At 41.5% G+C, this 20,582-nt stretch overlaps 2 protein-coding genes across 9 annotated transcripts in view; one reads left to right on the top strand and one right to left on the bottom strand.

Annotated features, from left to right (window-relative positions):
- The window catches only part of wdfy4 (WDFY family member 4), a 38,886-nt gene extending 18,304 nt beyond the window's left edge, over window positions 1-20,582 (top strand). For all 6 annotated transcript variants that reach the window (XM_051416699.1, XM_051416690.1, XM_051416721.1 and 3 more), the window contains 29 exons: window positions 276-402; window positions 494-645; window positions 924-1,162; window positions 1,251-1,369; window positions 1,487-1,678; window positions 1,770-1,879; window positions 4,298-4,375; window positions 4,503-4,694; window positions 4,803-4,878; window positions 4,973-5,187; window positions 6,834-6,982; window positions 7,091-7,205; window positions 7,431-7,516; window positions 7,606-7,668; window positions 11,066-11,108; window positions 11,325-11,444; window positions 11,531-11,654; window positions 11,735-11,844; window positions 13,114-13,264; window positions 13,773-13,864; window positions 15,041-15,250; window positions 15,352-15,472; window positions 16,958-17,115; window positions 17,689-17,847; window positions 17,935-18,114; window positions 18,364-18,546; window positions 19,033-19,120; window positions 19,794-19,923; window positions 20,204-20,582. In XM_051416699.1, coding sequence (XP_051272659.1) covers window positions 276-402; window positions 494-645; window positions 924-1,162; window positions 1,251-1,369; window positions 1,487-1,678; window positions 1,770-1,879; window positions 4,298-4,375; window positions 4,503-4,694; window positions 4,803-4,878; window positions 4,973-5,187; window positions 6,834-6,982; window positions 7,091-7,205; window positions 7,431-7,516; window positions 7,606-7,668; window positions 11,066-11,108; window positions 11,325-11,444; window positions 11,531-11,654; window positions 11,735-11,844; window positions 13,114-13,264; window positions 13,773-13,864; window positions 15,041-15,250; window positions 15,352-15,472; window positions 16,958-17,115; window positions 17,689-17,847; window positions 17,935-18,114; window positions 18,364-18,546; window positions 19,033-19,120; window positions 19,794-19,923; window positions 20,204-20,267 — 3,846 coding nt within the window. In that variant the 3' untranslated portion in view covers window positions 20,268-20,582. The remainder of the gene's footprint in view (window positions 1-275; window positions 403-493; window positions 646-923; window positions 1,163-1,250; window positions 1,370-1,486; window positions 1,679-1,769; window positions 1,880-4,297; window positions 4,376-4,502; window positions 4,695-4,802; window positions 4,879-4,972; window positions 5,188-6,833; window positions 6,983-7,090; window positions 7,206-7,430; window positions 7,517-7,605; window positions 7,669-11,065; window positions 11,109-11,324; window positions 11,445-11,530; window positions 11,655-11,734; window positions 11,845-13,113; window positions 13,265-13,772; window positions 13,865-15,040; window positions 15,251-15,351; window positions 15,473-16,957; window positions 17,116-17,688; window positions 17,848-17,934; window positions 18,115-18,363; window positions 18,547-19,032; window positions 19,121-19,793; window positions 19,924-20,203) is intronic.
- Window positions 7,714-10,916, bottom strand: lrrc18a (leucine rich repeat containing 18a). 3 transcript variants are annotated; one of them, XM_051417531.1, is made up of 3 exons: window positions 10,898-10,916; window positions 9,858-9,973; window positions 7,714-8,703 (listed from the first exon to the last, which is right to left on the bottom strand). In XM_051417531.1, the coding sequence occupies exon 3, from the start codon at window positions 8,697-8,699 to the stop codon at window positions 7,869-7,871; it is 831 nt and encodes a 276-aa protein (XP_051273491.1). In that variant the 5' UTR covers window positions 8,700-8,703; window positions 9,858-9,973; window positions 10,898-10,916; the 3' UTR covers window positions 7,714-7,868. The 3 variants fall into 3 exon arrangements, with proteins under 3 accessions (XP_051273491.1, XP_051273482.1, XP_051273473.1); XM_051417522.1 differs by lacking the exon at window positions 10,898-10,916 and adding an exon at window positions 10,564-10,805; XM_051417513.1 differs by lacking the exon at window positions 10,898-10,916 and adding an exon at window positions 10,099-10,495.

Here is a 20,582-nt window from a genome sequence, read left to right as displayed (position 1 = left end):
ACTGCATAACTCTCGTTTCTCCAGAAGGTGCCACTCTTTGCTCAGTTACTAAGACAGAGCCAAGGTACTGTTGAGATTAAATCATTAGCCACTAGGAGGGAGAGAACAGCAATAGACCAGGAAGAGGTGTTTTCAGCTAGATAAGCAAGCACACACACACCACCACCAACACCCACACTTCAGATATTAGACAAGGTTTTTTCCTTCACTATCAATTTCCATGTATTTGTTGTCAGTCATGTATTTAAACTAATAAGCTGCCCTAAATGTCACAGTTTTCTCCTGATGGTGCATCGCTGGGGCAGAAGCAGAGTTTTCAGACTGAGCTGCTGGAGTTTATCATGGACATTATCCACATGCTTAGCCAGGAGGAAGAAAACAGCACTCATCTCAACTCACAAGGTAGAATGACAATAAATGCCCTCCCATTTCCCAAACTGGTCTGATCATGTCCATGCAAAAAAATAAAAATAATAATAATTTTATTTTTCAGACTGCCAGAGTGAGAGGCCTGAAGGACAGATGGGCACGTTGATAGAGAATGTGGTGCTCTTCAGTAAGATGCTGCTGCAAAAACTTTACAGTGGAACATTCTTGGGAGACTCTGAGACTTTGCTCAACTTCCTTGCAGATCAGATTGTGGTGGTGAGGCAAACGCATGTACATACAGCAGTATACACACATCTAATAGATATTTGATATGAAAAACATATTTACCATAAATCTGACATTTGGAATTCATAAAGCTGCAAATTTCAAACCTGTTAATTGAAGTTAAAAATAATAAAAAATAATTTTCAACGTGGAGACCGTTGCTTTTATCCAATAGGAGCTCTGAATTGTGAAAATCTCCGCACTGGTCACTAATATTTAATTAAAGTTTTATACTAATTGATAACAGATACACTGCTGTATACTTCTAGGCTCTGGAGAAAGGCCAAACTCAGAAAGAGAAGACCGTGTTGGCCCTCTACTCGTGCACCAATAAAGTCCTGCTTTATTTCTTGTCTCAACCACGACATTCCCAAGAAGAAAAGGAAGGGGTCATCAGGGCGTTACAGACCTTCATGGAACGCTGGGATGTTGTCATGGCAACTTACAATTCAAACGTGAACTTCATTACTTGCCTTCTTCGTTGTCTGTTACTGATACGTTCTGGCAGGTAATGGCAAAAAAAAAATTACATATGCAGATACACACAAACTTGTAGTTAAAATCAGTATTATATTATATCTATTTTTTTTTTTTAGCTACCCAGAAGGTTTTGGATGTGTGGCACAAAAAGTGCACAACAGGAAAGCTTCATCCTACCTGTTTGCTACCAAAACCAGACATTCTGCAGCCCTCAGCAGACCAGGCGTTACCACAGGTATGTGAATGGTTTATTTACATTCGTCACTCAAGCCTGACATTTTTGTAGATTTTTTTTTTTAGTCTGTGGAGGTTTATGGGTCACCAGGGAGTTGGAAATGTGTGTGTGCTCCAGATGACCGAGAGCTGGTGTCCTTAGTGGAGGCCTGCTGGTCAAAAGTCATGATGGAGAGGCAACACACGCTTGAAGAAACTTATAAGATAGAGATCTCAGCGAGCCACACAGCAGAGACGCAGTCTGTCAGCATGACTGACATCAGCCCTCTGTGGGAGGAGACGGCACACAAAGCTTGGCTGATACACACAGGTTAGCTCTCGCTATAATTATAACCGCAGAAGAAGAAGATGCTTTAGCTCCATGTTCTTGGTGTTTAAATTTTATTTTTATATATTCTCAGAGTCTCAGAAGAAGAAGGCGGCCAGCAGTTCTCAGAAGACGTTTGATATGATCAGCAGCGCTTTTCGCTCAGCTTTGGGCAGACTAGGCAAAGAGTCAGTAACAGTAGAGGTAAATAACTTACTCACATTCCCTCAGTGTTTGGTTCTCTTGCACAGGACAGAACAGAGAGATGCATATGCTTGTAACTGTCTCTTTTGAGGAGTGTGGGGTCATTACCTTTTCCCAGGTGCCTCTGCATCCCAGAGCGCTGTGCCCAAACACTCATCCCAAAGTCACTGCTGTGTTTGTGCTGTGGGCCGTCCAGCCCTGTGGGGGTGTTTGATTATTTCTTTAAATGGATTTGGATTATCACAGCTGATTGCCCCTGAGTGGGCATAGTAATTGATATCTGTTAGGCCTATCCATGGGAACACTCACTACAACACACTGTTTGCTGCTGAAGGTTAAAGACGCGTTTATTGTTGTTTTTCCCCCCGAAACACGTGGCCCACATCATTAGTTCCCCCACAACGCTTAAGACGTCGAGCCATCTGGAGCAGGGAGCGGGGACATATTACTCAGGCACACAGGCATGAAATTACCGCGTCTGTGTGTCTGTCTCACCCCCACAAAGCGTGTGTGTGTTCTTGTTTGTGCGTGCCTCTTGCCGACAGAAATCGGGTTGGCAATTATAGTGGTACCAATCTGATGAAAACATTATTCATTTGATGTTATTCTTTATCATATCAGTCTTTGACAGGCTATCAGAGAGGGTGATGAATTGTTTTTCCATCTGAGAGGCAGAGAAAAAGAGGGAGGGACGTTTTCCTTCTCCCTCTCTGCTGTGTGTTACATCACTTTGCTTTGAGTTGGTTGCAGCATGCAGAGAGTTAAAAAAAAAAAAGAAGATCAGTAGTGGTCAGACAGTCTGTTCATTTTCCATTCATCCTCATGAAGAAACAAGTGAGTCATTAATTAATTTCTGGATCATCAACTTATGACCTTTGGTTGGCAATGCATGAGCTTGTAGGGAGTCTCTTTTCAGTCATTGGATCCATACTAATGTATTTCTACACTGAGCATAGTTTCCAAGTCTCAGATATCTACTTTTCTACAAAAAAAATATTTTAAAAGCCTACTGTAGGTAATGAATGAGAATACAGAGACTGATAGGCAGACTGTGTCCTCAGTCAAGCTTCAGTGCAATCCTTCTAGAGATTTATTTCATCAGCGAATGCAGTTTCCATAATCATATCTGTGTCCTCATATTAGAAAGATAATTAACAGCACTAATGATCACGTTAAGTTCATTACACATTCACTGCCAGCCCAGAATGAAGTTGACATTATGTTGCCTTATCATCAAAGGTGGCGTATTGTTGGGAAGTCATTAAAATGGAAATGAGTGTGATGTTCTGATGTTAATTGCAGAGGGAAGAGATGAGTTATGTATTTAATGCAGCATTTAAAAAGCCAATGAGGTTCCTATCTGCTAAATAGGGTAATTAATGCTATATATTACTTATGTTTGTCCAAATGAAGGAATGAAATTAGGAGATGATGACGCCGACTTGCTGTTTATCTGTCGCAACACGACTCTAGTTCGCAAACTTCATTATTACTCTCTTTTTTGTCTGTAATATTTCTATAATCTCCCCTCAAATTACTCCTTTATTTCTTTCTCTGCACAACTTCTCATTTGAATAGGCAGTCAGTCATTTAGAGAAACAGTTTTCATTCTCCAGAGGGCTTGTCAAAGTTTGTCGTCAACTTTTACGCATGGGTTTATTCTGAAATCATGTTGAATTTTTACATCTCTTGTGTTACAGAAGTAGCTGTGTTTTTTATTGAACTTGGAATCAATTATTGCATTCATGGGGTTATACCACAAAACACAGAATTAGTATCTGTAAATAAGACTCGATATAAAGAGTTACTGCATGTTCATTCAGTCAATTAAATGGCTTTCCTGGGTCAGCTGTGAGGATGGACACATGTTGTTTCACTAGTCTCTCTGCGAGCACTGCTGTGATGATGGGCTTAATGAAGCAGTTAACAGTCAGAATATGATCCCAGTGTGTCTGCTGAACATGAGCATCCTGCAGTGTCAATACGGCTCTGTTTTGGGTTTTTCCATTTTTTATTTTCTTTTCTCTTTTAATTCACAAATACACACTCACTCACACGCGATAAAAGCACACACACACACACACACACACACAGTTACCTTGCCCTTGACTGTGGCGTGGCTCAGTGATATTAATGTTTATGTTAATTAGATCACACCAACAAATGATTACATTTCCAGACAGGGTTATTGTAAGACTGTAGCCACTAGCTTATTTTGCCCAGTGAATGCAATTTAGAACAGATGTAATTGTATGAATGCATTGTAATTGCATAAGGAAACAACAATACCATTATGAATATACAATCTCTGTGAACATGATGTGTGTTGTGTGTGTACAATATGAGCTAGAGGAAGAGCGATTGCGCTGCCCGCTCTTTTCATTTGCACCCATCAGGTTACTCTCGTTCCTTTTGTAGGAGTTTCTGTCCTACATGGAGTCACATCGACAGAGAGGCCACAGCATGTTTGAGAATATGAGGACAAACCACTTACAGGTTTGACAGAAATGTTACCATGAATATACTGAAATTAATGTTATTAAAAAGCCAAAATTGCATCTGTAATAATGTTTATTTCTGTCTCATGTATTCCCATTATCCCGGGCTTGTTTTTGCACCCCAGTTACAAGCGAGTGAGTGGGAGCGAGTGAGCTCTAAGTGGCTGCATGAGGAGGCCGAGCTGCTGCGGGAGAGAGCTGTGTTCGGCCCTGGCCCTGGGGTGCTGCTGAGCAGAGACTGGGTGCAAGATGCTGCTGAAGGACCCAACAGGACCAGATTACGCATCCGCAGGAAGGCTCTGAGACGATCCAAACGGGTATAGCCTTTAAGTTTAGAGCGGGATCAATGGTGCTGGGTCCTATTTAGTGCTCTGGTACACAGTCTAACTGCAGTCTACTAACAGTGTCCTATGTTTTTATAACAGGTGCAAGGAACACTGTGTTTGGGTTTAAGGATCAGCATGGCTGAGGAGAACAAAAATAAAATAGAAGCTGACCCAGGTAAATAAAAGCGTTGCCAGTTGATTTTTTAAAATTTACTGAAAGTGGGTGTTGGATGTAAGCTCAATGGGAAAATGTGTATGCTTTATAACAGAGCCCAAGATCCTGTGTGAAGTTGGTGCAGAGGCTAAAGAGGATGAAGAGGAAGGGGGACAGGATTGTGACCGTCTGACCTTCTTCCCTGTTCTGAATGAAACCCCTGCTGTCACTGAGGGTCCACCCGACCCCTTAACCCCCGAACCCTGCTCCCACACACAAGACTGCCCCGACATACGCATCATCCTGCAGGAGCTGCACCCTGCAGCAGAGGTACTGTAGCACAGGAGGGTGTTTAGGCATGCTGGGCTAAAAACAACATGCCTAAACACAAGCACATCTCCTTCTCACCCTGCTTAATATTCACAATCATAATTATCTGATGTAGACTAAGGGATTCCAATAGCCCAGCGCTGCTATCAGAATTTCATCTTTCCTCATTAGTGTAATGTTTTAATGTCGAGGCCCAGCTCAGCTCTTCTCATTCTTCCAGTGAGTTAGAAACCAAGGCACATGTTGACAGGGACTCTCATCGCTCCGGCAACCAGCCGCGGCTTTTAATGTTTCTGACAGAAGTATTAATAAAAACAGTAGGAGGTGATGCAAGCTGTCTTACATCCGCTTAGTAAGTGTGTGATGTGTGCAAGTGTGTCCTGTTGTCTTGCAGTGGTTCAGTGTGTGAGTCCTGCTGAGCTTCCTGTCAAATGAACACAGTCATTAGCTCTGAAAAATGCACACACACATGGACTAACACACACATAGTAACACACAAAGGGAGACCCACTCATAATTAGCTTGCCAGCGCCAATAGTGTGATTATGACAGTAATGTGTGTGGGGAGAAATCAATGGTCTGACATTAGGCTCTTAGTCAATAAAAGTCCTCCTTTTCTCTCCTTCTTCCCATCATCAGCTAAATCACCCACAGACTGATAACTCATATCTGTCCAGAGCACAGTAAGGAGATAAGGAAACAAGTTTATTGTTATGTATTTAATCTTTGATAACAATAAATTTAACTAGTTTTTTTTTCTGAAATCTAGTTATTGTTAGGCACAGTATGCATGATGCCGGTTAGTATTCACTGATGGAAACTGCCATGAATCTGACCATGATTTAGCTCAATGTGAGATTTCTGTGCCATGTAGCTGAGACTCGCTCACCTTGACTCCTGTTAAACGCTTTCACATGACAAGTGATATTATGCATCGTAGCGTATCTCTATGTGTGCATTCAGACAAGAGGTTCTGATCACTTAGCAGGTTTCCTATTGTGTGTTTGGCAGTGATTAATTCTCCTAATAATGGCCAGGCAGGGCCTCCTCCTGCACCAAGTGTGTGACTCTGTGTCTGGGGGTAGGGAGTCTGATTTGATTAGTATAAATTGTGAGGGGCCTGCGGGTATGTTGGGGCCCCATATGGTTTTTGGGCGCTGTGTCCCAGAGGGCCGGCAGAGGGGCCAACACAGAGAGACAGCCAGGTGCACACACTCACTGTGAAATGAGGGGAGACAATAGAATTAGCCACACATTATCACAATGCAGTTAGCATTAGCTACAGCCAGCGCTGAAAGCAGCATGTGGGTCCACTTTGGCGCTGGATGAGACACACACACGACTGAAAAAGGGGCAGGTCCTTCTCCTCCCCATCAATCAGCTCTGATAATGAAGTGTTCAACTGTGTCTTTTTAATAATGATTAAAATATGTGATTAAAATGATCAATCAAGGAAAGCCTGAAGTGCCTGCGTTGCTGCCATGTCATGTCCCGGGAGAGAAATGTGCTGATGTGTATTGTGCCTCTCACATGGGGCTTAATGCATCTCTCTCTCTCTCTCTCTCTCTCTCTCTCTCTCTCTCTCTCTCTCTCTCTCTCTCTCTCTCTCTCTCTCTCTCTCTCTCTCTCTCTCTCTCTCTCCGTAGGTAAAGGCGAAGATGTGCGTAGTGATGGTGAGCGGCCTCAAAGTGACAGAGGGGGTGCTGCTGTTTGGGAAAGAGAGCCTTCTCCTGTGTGAGGGATTCACTCTCAGTCCTGCTGGAGATGTTTGTTGCAGGAAACACCACCCCAGCAGGTACAGCTGTGTGCATGTACAACCAAAACATGTAACAAGCATATGTTACATTCTCAGTTGTCTCAATCACTTAGCTGACATCATCTGTGTCCCTTTCTTTCCTGCCAGTGTGAGGGATTCCTTTATTTCCACCATGCTGAGTAAAGAGCTGCCATCAGCAAGGTGCAGACGCTGGCTCTATGAGGATATCAAGGAGGCCCGCTTCATGCGTTTCCTTTTAGAGGTCGGACATACAAATGCTAACCCTAATCCAGATGCCTTGAATTAACATGTTCCTAAACAGGATTTGGTTGGAATGCATTCACATCAGATCAGATTTGTTGTGCATTTAGTTAGTACATTAGTTGTTTCTGCTTTAATCAAGACACGTGTTAAAAGGGATCTAATGGATAAAACTATCTACTTGACACTAACTAAAGAGCCACTGTGTCTCTCTGTTCCCTATCAGGACAATGCCATTGAGGTCTTCATGAAAAATGGACTTTCAGCCTTCCTGGTGTTCCTGAATAGAGACCATGTGTCTGCATATAAAAGGTACCAAATTTATATAAAGTGGATGTTAAGTTATTTTTTTAGCATTATGACTCTGATCTTTATTCTTTCCTCTCTCTCTTTCCCTACAGATTGTGCACGGTAGTGTCAGCATTAAAAGGCAGAGGGGTTGCTGAGGTCATTGCTAACGCCAGGTAAGTGTCCTCAGTTAGTCATCCAACAGCAATATAACGAGACAGTTACATGTAAATACTCTTTATTGCTTCAATTGAAATGGAAAATACATCCAAAAAATAATTGTGTGACATATAATAAGATATTATGCAAATATTTAAAATTAAGTTTTTAGGGCTGCCTAAAAATGGAGGTTAAAATGGCGTCAGCAGCTGTTTGGTCATTTGATTGGCTTGTATTCCACATTTCTTATTCTCCACACATCTTGATTGACTGTAGCCACTGAGTTTGGCACCATCAGTCCTGGATAAGTCCTCATCCTTTTGTCCTCAAACATGTCTCCTCCATTTCCTCCTCCTCCTCCTCCTCCCCCTCCCCCTCTCGTAAGCCTTTCCCTATGCTCTTTACATCTCTTAAGGCATGTCCTACACAGACTGCTCTCGTGGACCAAGTACACATCCTGCTCTGGTTCAGATTTTTCATTCAGCAGCCCTTCACAATCCCCCTGACCATATGATACAGGATTTCGTTTCATGTTGACCTTAGTTAGGTTGTGTAGGATTGTCACAAACTCCGGTAGCTTGATGAAGAAGTTATCAAACAGGCCTAACTCTTGGAGACTTTCTAGAGCCACCATAGTGGAAGGCAGGGTGTCAAGTTGGTTCATCCCCAGATTGAGACTCTTGAGGCTGGAGAGAAAACCCAATGTGGAGGGTAAACCTGCGGAGGTTAGACGGTTGTTCGAGAGGTTTAGGTGGGTCAACCCCACCAGGTTGCCGATGGATTCGGGTACAGACTCTAGCCTGTTGCTGTGTAGATCCAGCCCTCTGAGTGACGAGAAGTTCCCGATGTTATCTGGGAGTTTCTGTATCAGGTTTCGGCTGAGGTCCAACTCATCCACGTTAGTCAGTTTGAGGAGACACTTTGGGAAGATGGTTATACCCATGTTGCAAAGAGTGAGTCTGCGCCGTCCATCTGGGGTCATCCGTATCGCCTTTTTGGCAATCTTGAGGGTCACCTTTGTCCCTTTGGCTCCCTTTCCTTTGGGCATGGTACTGCAACACACAGAATTACTGAACTATCAGCTTCAAATTACAGCTCGGCCTCACTTTTCTGATAGTTGCCCCCAAGAGACTGATTTGCAATATTCTATCTAATCTACAGCACCACACAGTACTATAGCAAATAAATGTGTTGTGTGTATGTTTACGTGTAAGTATGTGTGTGTAAGGCTGATGTGATTTATTCAGATACAAGGGCTTATGTATGGCCTGGGGCAGTAGGGAAAGCATGCTCTCTGAGGTATGAGAGCTTGAGCTGTGTGTGTGTGTGTGTGTGTGTGTGTGTGTGTGTGTGTGTGTGTGTGTGTGTGTGTGTGTGTGTGTGTGTGTGTGTGTGTGTGTGTGTCACAGTGTTATGTCTGCACTATTGCGTGCTCACCCAGTGTTGCCCATGGGGGTATTTAAGAGCACGACTCTCTAATTAAGGCTAATGCTGGGGAACAATAGGAGAGAGGCGACACTGGGTAATACAGCAAAAACAAATGAGTGCTGATGCTCCCTCACCATTCAACTGATTGAGCTGTTTGGCTCTTTTCAGGCAAAGACTGTGCGTGTGTGTGTGCGTGTGTGTGTGTGCGTGCGTGTGTGTGATTGTGTTTGACATCCACATGCAAGTGTGTTGACAGACATGGGTGTACTGTACTACAGTATGTGTGCCTGTGCACAAAGAGTCAAATCAGGACTTTGATAAATGATAGTTAGGGAGTGTTGGGAGTGTGATGAGGGCTTCGCTCTTCTCCCCTCCCTGTCTAAAAGAGCAAGGTGTGTGTCTGTTTGTGTCTGTGTTACACCCCAAGGCCCTCTCTCGCCTCATTCATCATCCTCAGGATGAGAGAGGTTATCCACTGGTGCTTGTTCCTATTATAACCTCCTATAGAAAACTATTGCATGAAATTATTGCCTGCAATTAGATAACACATACTGGGCCAAATGCAATGATTGATTTAGTGTAGTTTTACAAAATAATTTGGTCAGGAGTTATTGGACGAGGGAAGGTGTTAGAAATTGGATACACTTCAAGTAGCCCCTTGCTCTCTCAACCCATTTACTGTATGCATCCTTATTTAATTCTTCAGTTGGTATCTTATTTTATTCTTGTTTAAAAGTTGCATCTACATTTTCAGCATAAATGAAGATTGTGTACTCACCATATTTTATCTTCTTCTTCTCTCTGAGCTGACGTTAATCAAGTGTTGAGATTGTCTTCAGTTTTATGAACATGCCAGCAGCTTTAGCTCCTGTGAACCAGCTCGAAGCCTCTCACCTACGTGCCAGAAAAACTTAATTACTGTAGTCGTAATGTTATAGCATAGCAACAACAAAAAAAAGCCCCATAAAACAGCACAAAACTACTACTTTGGTCAGCATGTAGAAGTTGTAGTATAATACCTGGTAGTCGTATCTCACAAAATGTTGTGGTGAAGTCAAGAGGAAAGATCAGGAATGGACCGTTTGTGTATATCTACATTTCCCTAGCCTGCCTACACCAAACAAGGAAAGTCAAGGTTCCTCTTGTTTAATAGCGTTACTTAGCAACTGGGGTGCTTGGCGCCAGGACTTTATTGCCATGTTACTGGCCACAGAGGGAAAAGAGATTTCAGGAGCAGTTTAATGCTTTCCTAATTTAGATTAAACAAGTGTTAGATAGGTGCTACAGGAGTAAAATGCTGATGAATGTTGCAACATTGTCAGTTAGTATAGATGTTTTTCTTTAGCTGAACAAATGCTCTGGTAGATTAATTGGCACCTTTTCTAGGTGTGTGCCTCCTGTTTGAGTGAATTCTTCATAAAGGATCACCTTAAAACAATCTTTGAACAAACACCAAGCTAAATTGGAAAAAATATATTATTTACCTTGGCTATGAAGCAGGAAATCTTTATTCTTTTTTTCTTCTGTGACAGAAACTTAAAAGAAAGGTGTTCCTGTTTGACCAGTAATCATTAACCCCTGCATGTCATTTAAAAACTCACTGCACAGGGAATGTTTCACTTCCTCTTTTAAAAAGCTCACTGCTAGTGATACAAGTTACAGTCTTACTTAAAGTATATTTTCTCACAACCTACGGATGGCACCGTGCACATCATCCTGAACATCTCTACTCACTATTTATGCTACCTGCTGTAGCTCACCTCAATCCCCTAACTGCTCCTACAGCTGTGTACACACATTGTTGTCTCACTCACTCACCTCCACTCTGCTGCTTCAGAACTCTGCTGTGTTACATTTCAACACCGGTTGCCAGGCAACAGAGCAAGCAAAAAAAAAACTTTTGTGTTGGTAGGCACTGTTCAGTGATCAGCCTCTGATGCTAATTCAATGCAATGTATTTTATTTTATTTTTTTATTGTGCTTTAGGAAGACTCCTGTGGTTGAAAAGACAGCCCTTGGTAAATGGCAGGTAATGCAATAAACACGTCATCCTCATCAGAGTTGTTTGTGCTTACAGATTCACTTTTTTACTTATTTGACACCAGTAGAGATTGCTTAAATGTTGAGTATATGACTTATAGTAATAGTAAGCCAGTTCCACTTTTGATTATAACTATTATATTTGATTATTGTTTATTACTGTAATGCCATTATCAGCCTCATATTAGTCTTGTCTGTCCTCCAGAGAGGGGAAATAAGTAACTTTGAGTACTTGATGCATCTGAACACCATCGCTGGGAGGACATACAATGACCTGATGCAGTATCCAGTTTACCCCTGGGTCCTAGCTGACTACCAGTCAGAGGTAAGATCACACACAGTGATGCCTTTGTCTTTGAACATTCATATTGTAGGGTGGCTATGGTAATGAAAGTGTTGGGTTTGATTTAGACCCTCAATCTGTCAAATCCTGCAACTTTCCGTGACCTGTCTAAGCCAATGGGAGCTCAGACGGAGAAAAGGAGACAGATGTTCATCCAGAGATATGAAGAAGTGGGGAACATTGAGGGGGAAGGTATGTATTTAGCTCTTTACTTTTCTTCATTTCTTTGCTTTTCAGTGTGCTCTTTAGTCACTGCATTTTTTACTCTGTAGAAGATTTGTCAGCACGATGCCACTACTGTACCCACTACTCCTCAGCCATCATCGTAGCCTCCTTCCTTGTCAGGATGGAGCCGTTTTCACACACCTTCCGGACACTTCAGGTGAGGCCTTGGACACCAGAAATAGGCCTAAATTATTGGCTTACTGACCCATTTCCACAACAAAATTAAAAGAGTTAAGAATAGCATAGAATTGAAAATGTAATCATTGTATGAATTGGTTTGTGTCGTAGCATTAAATGCATCCATCACATGAAGAATATACTAAACAAACACTACAGTTCTGTCCACGAGGCTGTGTAACACAGTCTAAAGTGGCACAGCAAACATGAAAAGGTCAATAATAAAAGCTTAGAATGATAGAAATGAATACACTAAGTTTGCTGAATGATGAAGCGTTTCTGAACAGAACAATTACTGTGTCTTTTTGGTGTGAATGCAAGGCTCCTCCTATAGATTAGAGCTCTGCAGAAGTCTTGACTCTCTCACACACATGAATACACATCTAGAAACACAAATACATGTTACAGTAAATGATAAATGTATAATATGTAATGTATAAAGGTATAGTGTAGGAATGTAATGACCGCTGATCCACTACAGATTGTGTCATGATAAAGAAATAGGAGAAAGTTCAGCTTATTGTGTATCAGTCTGTTTCCACTAACCCACAGACCCTTCTGCAAAACCAGTGCTCCACATGCCCATTCACATTCATCACTTTGTCATTTTTTTTACTTTCAGACATTATCTTGCTAATAATATGACTCTAATATGAGCTATTTTCAGCTCTCCAGATCCTGTTTCAGTGCTATTTTTTGGTATGAAAGCAGATTGTAGGGAGATTTCAATATATATGCAAATAATTACAGAAAGCATCTAAAAGAAGCCAATGCAAATAGCCACAGATGTTACCAATTTACAATACAGCATCCAATTGATTATAATGAAAAGGCATGCATATTTGATAGTCAGAATAAAGCAATAAAGATGTTAGTCTGGTGAATTACAGTGCCTTTTTGTCTTCTGAAGCGCATAACGGGTGTGTAGTAATATCCATAACTGGATTTACATCTCTAACCAAGTTTACCAGTATATATGCTATTTTCATTCATTGAGGTAATTGTTTTACTCTAAATTACATTCTCTCTCATGAGATTTCCATCATATATTATGGAATTTTACAGAAAGATGAAAAGCTTCCTTCAAATAGTAGCAAATATTTCCTGCTTACATAATACAATGAAGAATATAAAATATGGTTCACCACACTGAATCAGGCAGACTACTCTTTATTAATACGCCTGTTGCAAAGTTTGCTTCAACTGTGTGCCAGGGGGCCTGACAGTGTTGTGCCTCGTCTTCCCACAGGGAGGGTTTGATATCCCAGAACGGATGTTTTACAGTATAAAGAAGGAGTGGGAGTCGGCCTCCAGAGACAACATGGGGGACGTCAGAGAGCTGGTCCCAGAGTTCTTCTACCTGCCCGACTTCCTGGTCAACTCCAACCACATCCAGCTGGGTCAGGAACAAAAATCATCCTCTGTGTAGACCATTTGTTTCTAGAAGACTTCAATTATAGAACCTGGTCAAAAATATATTGCACAGTTATTTCTTCAAATAGCTGGGCACTGTAGTTTTTAGCAACAATACTCATACAAGAGTGAATAGTGAAGTTGTTGGACTATTTCACCCATTTGGTGGTGAGTACAGCAGCAGGGTGGTGTGTTTAGACTAATAATAATAATAATAATTAACTTATTATTAAATTATTAATTATCTACAGTTCATCATAATGAGAATATATCACCCAGTGCATCAATGTGGCTCACTTACGTGTTTTAATACACAGAGGAATAAGCTTTATTAGTTTTTGGCTACATTGCCAATACTTTCTACAATTTTATTTTGGTTTTAGTCTTGCTCCATAGTGCCACCAGTGGCAAAAACTCCACAGGGTATCTTAAAAGGATAACACACAGTTAAGTAACCCAGCATGCTGTATTTGCTGTATATCCATATCTCTATAGGCTGCATGGAGGATGGTACCACTCTGGGAGATGTGGAGCTGCCTCCATGGGCGAAAGATGACCCCCAGGAGTTCATTAGAGTCCATCGAGAGGTCAGTGACCCCCGACCTCACCGGGCCTGTCTGTTACCATTGGCCAGTCTCGCCTGTTACATACAGGGACTTTTCCCGTGAGACCTAATAATGTTTGTCAATACTAGTTGATGTATGTACACAGAAGATGTATTGTTTTAGTGTTTAAAACAAGTATCCACTGTAATAGTGTTGGTTGCAGTCAGTCTGTGTGTCTTCTTTCTTGCTGCCACAGTATAATAGAGACAGATCTTATTCACATCAGCCACTGTCTCATTTGTTATATTCTCTAAAGGCCATTTTGTCTCGTTGAGTTTGGTTCTTTCTTTTAGTACTCACTGTTTTCGGATATAATGGCCAGTTGTTTTTCTTATCATGAAAATGCATGAAAAGGCATGTATCTGAAGTTTAGATGACAGACATTGAAGGACAACAAGCCTATTTAACACTATTCAGGGCAGGGACAAGACTCTATTTCTCATAATGCCATTATTTCTGCCAGCTCTTTATGGGATGAATATTCTCTCTCTTTTCTCAACTCTTTCTTCTCTTTCCATGTGTGGGGTTATTGTATATCTCTGTTCTTTTTCTCTCTGACCCTCCCTTTTTCCATTCCTGGGGCATCTAAGATGGTTATCACTCTGTAATCTACTGAACTACTCATATCGCCTACCATTCTCATAAAATTAGTGACTTTAGAAGATTGTTTTTTCTTCCATAGACAAATTAACTCAGGACAATATATCCTTGTTATGATGTTTTTTTTATTTTTCGGTTTCTGATATTCCAGGATAGGTTTATTACGATTGGGTGCAAGGATACACATGCTGGTCATAATGCCCACTTTTCCTTATTAACTCTTCAAAACCAATCTCTGGCTAATTCTACCCAAATCATTCTTTAATTCAAACATGAATATACGCTCATAACACAGCTGTGCAGCTTCCTGTTCTTCCAGACTTCTAAATTGACTTTTGGAAGAAATCGTACTGTACCTGAATAATTTGATTGGTTGTGCATTCTCATAGAAGTTTCTTGTGTTTCTAAACTCTCATATTAACAGTTTGACTGATGGTTTTGGTTGCACTGTAATAACAATGAGAACTGCACTGCACAGTGCATGTATAGTAGTTTTGTAATATTACTTTACTAGGTGGTCTTAGTTTGTGCAACAATCTCCTGCACTGTTTCCCTTAGGCTTTGGAAAGTGACTATGTGAGTTCCCACCTCCACCTATGGATTGACCTGATTTTCGGGTACCGGCAACAAGGCCCCGCTGCTGTGGAAAGCGTGAACATGTTCCACCCTTATTTCTATGCTCAGAGAGGCCGCCAGGGTGCTAAAGACCCCATCATCAAGAGCACAATCTTGGGATACGTCAGTAACTTTGGCCAAGTTCCCAAACAGGTAAAAGGAACAAACTAATTGGGGGAAGATTCCTGCGTGTAGGTGTATTATTCTTTTTAACAATAATCCTTATTCGTGAGTTATCTGTGTCATACCTGTAGCTCTTCACCAAGCCGCATCCACCTCGCAGTGGCTCTAAGAAAGAGGGATCTTCACCACCCCACCCGACTCCATTTTTCTTCAAACTGGACAAACTAAAGACCACTGCGCAGCCATTCAGAGGTATTGCTAGACAATTAAAGAGGAGCTCAGACAGCAAATAAGTTATCGTAATATTAAGGAATTATTCGACATTTTGGACAAAAACTTGGCTTTTTTGTTTTCTTTCCAAAGGTTAGATGAAAAGATTGATGTCTGTACGCTAAATATGAAGCTACAGCCTGTGGCCAATTAGCTGAGCTTTGTACAAAGATTGGAAGCAGGGGGACAAAGCTAGCATGGCTTTGTCCAAAGGTAAAACAAAATCTGGCTATGAGCACCTCTAAAGCTTGTTTTTACAATGCAATGTTTATACACATTAACCAAAATTAACAAAATGTGTTAATTAGTGAGCTTCAGAGGTGCTGGTAGGGACATTTTATAAGCTTTGGACAGAGCCAGGCTAGCTGTCTCCACCTACTGCCAGTCTTTATGCTAAGCTAAGCTAATCAGCTGCTGGCTTGTAGCTTCATATTAAGCGTACTGTCAGCCAGAATGTCTATTCCTTTACATGAAGGTGTTAAAGCAAGTCATAATATAGCGTTATAAACGGATATTTCCAAACAACTATATCCAGATCTATTTTTGCTGAGTAAACAAAATGTACTCAATTCTAGACATCTGCATTTGGTACTGTTTTGTAGTGTTCCTCTGTTATTTTATCTCACACTGCTTGATGTCAATTATTATATACTGGATGTGCCAGTGTGTCAGGGGAATCGTTGAAACAGAGCGAGAACGTCCATAGATTAATTTACACTATGGAAGGGTGGAAGGAGCTATCTGTTAGAGCTACAATATGGAGATGACTCTTCCGCTGAGCCCTACTTAATAATCTGAATATCCCTACAGGCCCACTGAGGGAGAGGAGATGAATCTGCGAATGCTCAGGGAGAGATTCCTGCAAATTACATTTCATATTAAATCTTGGAGTGTCTGATCTGATCAATAAGCAGATAGAGATGAATAGGAGGAAGAATGCTAAGACTAATGCAGACACAACTTCTTTCTGTGTATTCTAGAAGAAGAACAGGCGATAGGATATAATGATTTCTGCCTGTTCCTGCATGAATAGGTCAATTATAGGCACAATTACAGCCTCTTTCTCGCTGCCTCATCCTCATACACACACACGTACAACTGGGGCTGTCCAGGATGCAGGTGTCCCCCTAGGACGGAGCCTCGGCTTGTTGTAACCTGGGAATAGTTGTTTTAATTGCCCAGTCTTTCTATGGTCAATTTAATGAAGTTTACTGAGCTACCAAACTCTTTAATGTGATGTTTCTGAAGAGCTATTACCTTTATTTGTCCAGGTAAGTTTATTCAGTTACACAAAAGGCAGAATGAGGTCACTTTTTCTCTATTTTTAACTAATAATAACTTTTTTATGGGTGCATATAAACCATATGCACCTATACAGACAACAGACAACTGAGAAACAAAACACCCTCTTACTTTTTTTCCATAACTTCTTCCACACACTCAGTAACACTGTAAACCTTTCTGCAGAGCTGCCAAGAGGCCCAGTAGGTCAGATACTGTGTCTGGAAAAAGAGGTTATCGTCCTAGAGAAAAACCGTCTCCTTCTGTCGCCTGTTTCGGGCTGTTTCTTCAGCTGGGGCTTCCCTGACAACAGCTGTGCCTTTGGAAACATTGCCACAGAAAAGGTGTGTATGTAACACATTTTTAATAATATACAGCTTTTACTTTATTGATAGTGCTCAGTCTCTAGAAACTGAATTTTAAGTTTAATCACATACATATGAAACATCTCACTGGGTGTGGGTCAAGCGTCACACACCGTCCACTAATCAGTATCAGCTGAGTCTTACAATCGCGAGTCACGCTCAATCAAAACAGTGAGTTCATCTTTATGATCTTCCAAGCTTTCGCTCACTTCATAGTGCTACAAACCGCTGTGTTAACTATTTAAAATAAACTACTTATTTACCATACCTGCCAATGCAATCTCTGTGTATCTCAGCGATATCTTGGTTTCTGTTTTGTTCGGCCTTTGAGGCGTTTTCCAACACTCTCCCTATGCTCAATGCTGCAAGATACTTTGGGGGGGCAATAAGATAAAAGATAAAAAAAAAAGTGTACAATTAATATTAAGAGATAATGATTTTATTTTAGTATTAAACTGCTAAAGCATATCCATAAACTTACTCCATCACGTATATTTCATGCATACATAATCACAGTGCCATAAATATCAACTGTTCATCGTCCTTCTCCAGGTCTTTGCTGTGTGTGAAAGTTTGTGTGACTGGGGGGAGATGCTGTGCGCCGCCTGTCCCAACTCCACAACCATCGTCACTGCAGGAACCAGCACTGTGGTGTGTGTGTGGGATGTAGCTGTCAACAAGGACAAAGTCACTCACATGAAACTCAGACAGGTTAGTGTCTCTCTGCTTGTGAGATTTAACAGTAACACCCAGAATGTAGTTGCACACACAAAAACACTGACCCTGTTTTCTTCACAGCCGTTATATGGCCACACAGACTCGGTGACATGCCTGGCTGTGTCCGAGGTGCACAGCATGATCGTAAGTGGCTCCCATGACCTCACCTGTATCCTGTGGGATATGGAGGAGCTAAGCTACATCACCCAGTTAGCCGGACACACAACCAGCATTTCTGCTCTGGCTATCAATGACCTCACCGTAAGTCCACCACATTGATCTCCTTTGTAATTCTCTACCTCCTCTCCTCTCAAAATCTCCTCTTTTTCCTCTTTTTCTCCTCTTCTTTGTCATCTTGTTCCCCTTCAATCAGCTCACAGCGTGAGGAAAAAATAATTCTCACCGTTGACAGCGTTATCCTCTTTGTGTGTGTGTTTTGCTTTTTTTGTTCTGCACTGTATCTATCTTCTTTGTGCACTTGGGCGTCAACAACATATCACTCTGTCCAAGGGTGAGATTGCGTCATGTGCGGGACCCGTGCTCTACCTGTGGACCATGAAGGGTCAGCTGTTGACCTGCACTGATACTTCCTCCGGGCCTCAGCCAGACGTCCTGTGTGTCAGCTTCACACAGCGACACGAGTGGGATGCCAAGAACGCCATCGTCACTGGCTGTGCAGATGGCATCATACGGGTGAGTTTTTTTTCTGTGCGTGTAAAAATGTGATGGTTACTGTGTGTATGAGAGTGTATGTCTGTCTTTTTAAAGTCCCTGTCTGGCAGCTCTTTGTAGCACTAATAGATCAGCAGGAGAGGTAGCTTTGTTTTTATACAGTATACTGCACAGTATTCCAATGTAGCAGTCATTATTTTGGTATTAGCCTCTCAGGTAGCAGCTTGGATGTCCATCAAGGTATTAATAACAGCATATGGGTTGTGTGTGTGACTGCATAGAAGCATATGCCGCCTCTATGCAATCAAAGCTGCAAACTCTAAATTGGGCTTCACTTTGGAGTGGGTGCCTATGCCACATGCACAACACACACACACAAATGGTATTATTACTTTATTATTACCTTGAGTTATGGGCTGTGTGCGTGCACCGGTGCGTATGTGAGTGTGTTCGTTATTATGTTGAATTATGTCTGATTTTGCTACTCGTTATGTGTCTCTCATACAGATATGGAAGACAGAGTACACCGGAACACAATTACCTGGCCCTCCAGAAGAGCCTGTGTCCCCAGGGCAAGACCGAACAGAGAGAGACGGTAATGTTACAGACAGTAGGATAGGATATGCATATAGGTATTGTATTTATAACAACACAGATGATGGGAGTGGCTGACAGTAGTGAAACTCTTAGACTAAAATACGACTGCACAGAAAGAAATGATTCTTGTGTTTTGTGTTTTCAAAAAGAACCCCTTTGCTATCTAATTAGATAAATCCTTAAGTGTGAGATGATTATTTTTAACCACTCATCTCCGAGCTAGACAGCGTGGTTTCCAGATGAGAGCTTGTAATGCTTACCCATCCCTCACTAGCATTAGGGCTAGCAGGAATTATGTTGTTATAAAGTTATTAAACATAGAGGCAGTAAACACTGATGAGTAATTCTGCTGACGTGTGTGTGCTTGTATAATTTAGAAAGCAATAATACCCAGATCCAATTTGGCATACGTTGGTTACAGCCTCGCGTCACCTCATAGGAGTATTATGCTTGGTAAATTACATTGAGACAAGTCTTTACGTAACGCTGAAGCGTTTATATTCGAGGGATTTTTCTCCCTTTAACACCTGCTGACCACAGATAAACACTGTATTAATGCACATTTCAGTTTTTTGTGGGGACCGCTGGGTCAGGGTTACAGACAGGGTGGACACCTGCCCTGTGATTCAGTAATAAATGGAGGTTGATGTACTCTGATGATGTATCCACAGTGAGCAACTCATGCCAGGTTAAAGGCTGGAAGAGACATCTGGTGTTATGTCAAGAGCTGAGCAGAAGTCAGGCTGCGTCGCAACGGCGCTACAAGAATAATCCAGCCATCACAGCACTGGCCATGTCCAGGTACAGTAAATATTGTGCACCCACTCACAGCAAAGAGAAGAGCAATTTAGTTTCCACTTCACAACTTAAAGCTAGTTTTAACTCTTTGTTCTAAAGAAAAACATTTAATTTGAAGTCATTAAAACTAATGCACTTCTGGAAATAACTGATCGGAAGCTGAATTCTCACCAACTCACACTGTCATGTGTCGTATTGCATGTATAACAACAGAATACATTTGCATCACATCACTGATTTGAAGCGATTTTCATGTGATTTGAGCACACTCTCTTCTGTGTAGGAGCCATGCGACTCTGTTGGCGGGCGATGCCTGGGGCAGAGTTTTCACCTGGACCTGTGAGTGAGAGGTGGCCTGGTTTAAGACAATCATTGCCTCCAGCCACCATTTCTACACAGCCTTTATCCTCTCAGAGAGACGCTGACACAGGAAATCCATCAGTGTCTCAGGTTTGACACCAGCTGAGCACTGAGACCTGCTGTCTTTCAGTTCAGTTCTGTGTGCGTGTATTCAGGGAGCACTATGTAATATTTGTTTCATTTAAGTCTCAGACAATGTAGAATATTTTATCTCCTTCATAAATATTTCATTCTGTATTTTTCTTTGTAAATACTGAATTTCAACAAATTTCAATAAAACTATTGACCGTTTTTTGCCTAAA

Source organism: Dicentrarchus labrax, unplaced genomic scaffold (assembly GCF_905237075.1).
Source record: "Dicentrarchus labrax unplaced genomic scaffold, dlabrax2021, whole genome shotgun sequence".
NCBI lineage: Eukaryota > Metazoa > Chordata > Actinopteri > Moronidae > Dicentrarchus > Dicentrarchus labrax.
This window is presented reverse-complemented; position numbering and strand designations above follow the sequence as displayed.

What these genes read in the sequence shown, in the direction of transcription:
- lrrc18a (XM_051417531.1), bottom strand. Translation starts at nt 8,699, where the DNA reads ATGCCCAAAGGAAAGGGAGCCAAAGGGACAAAGGTGACCCTCAAGATT.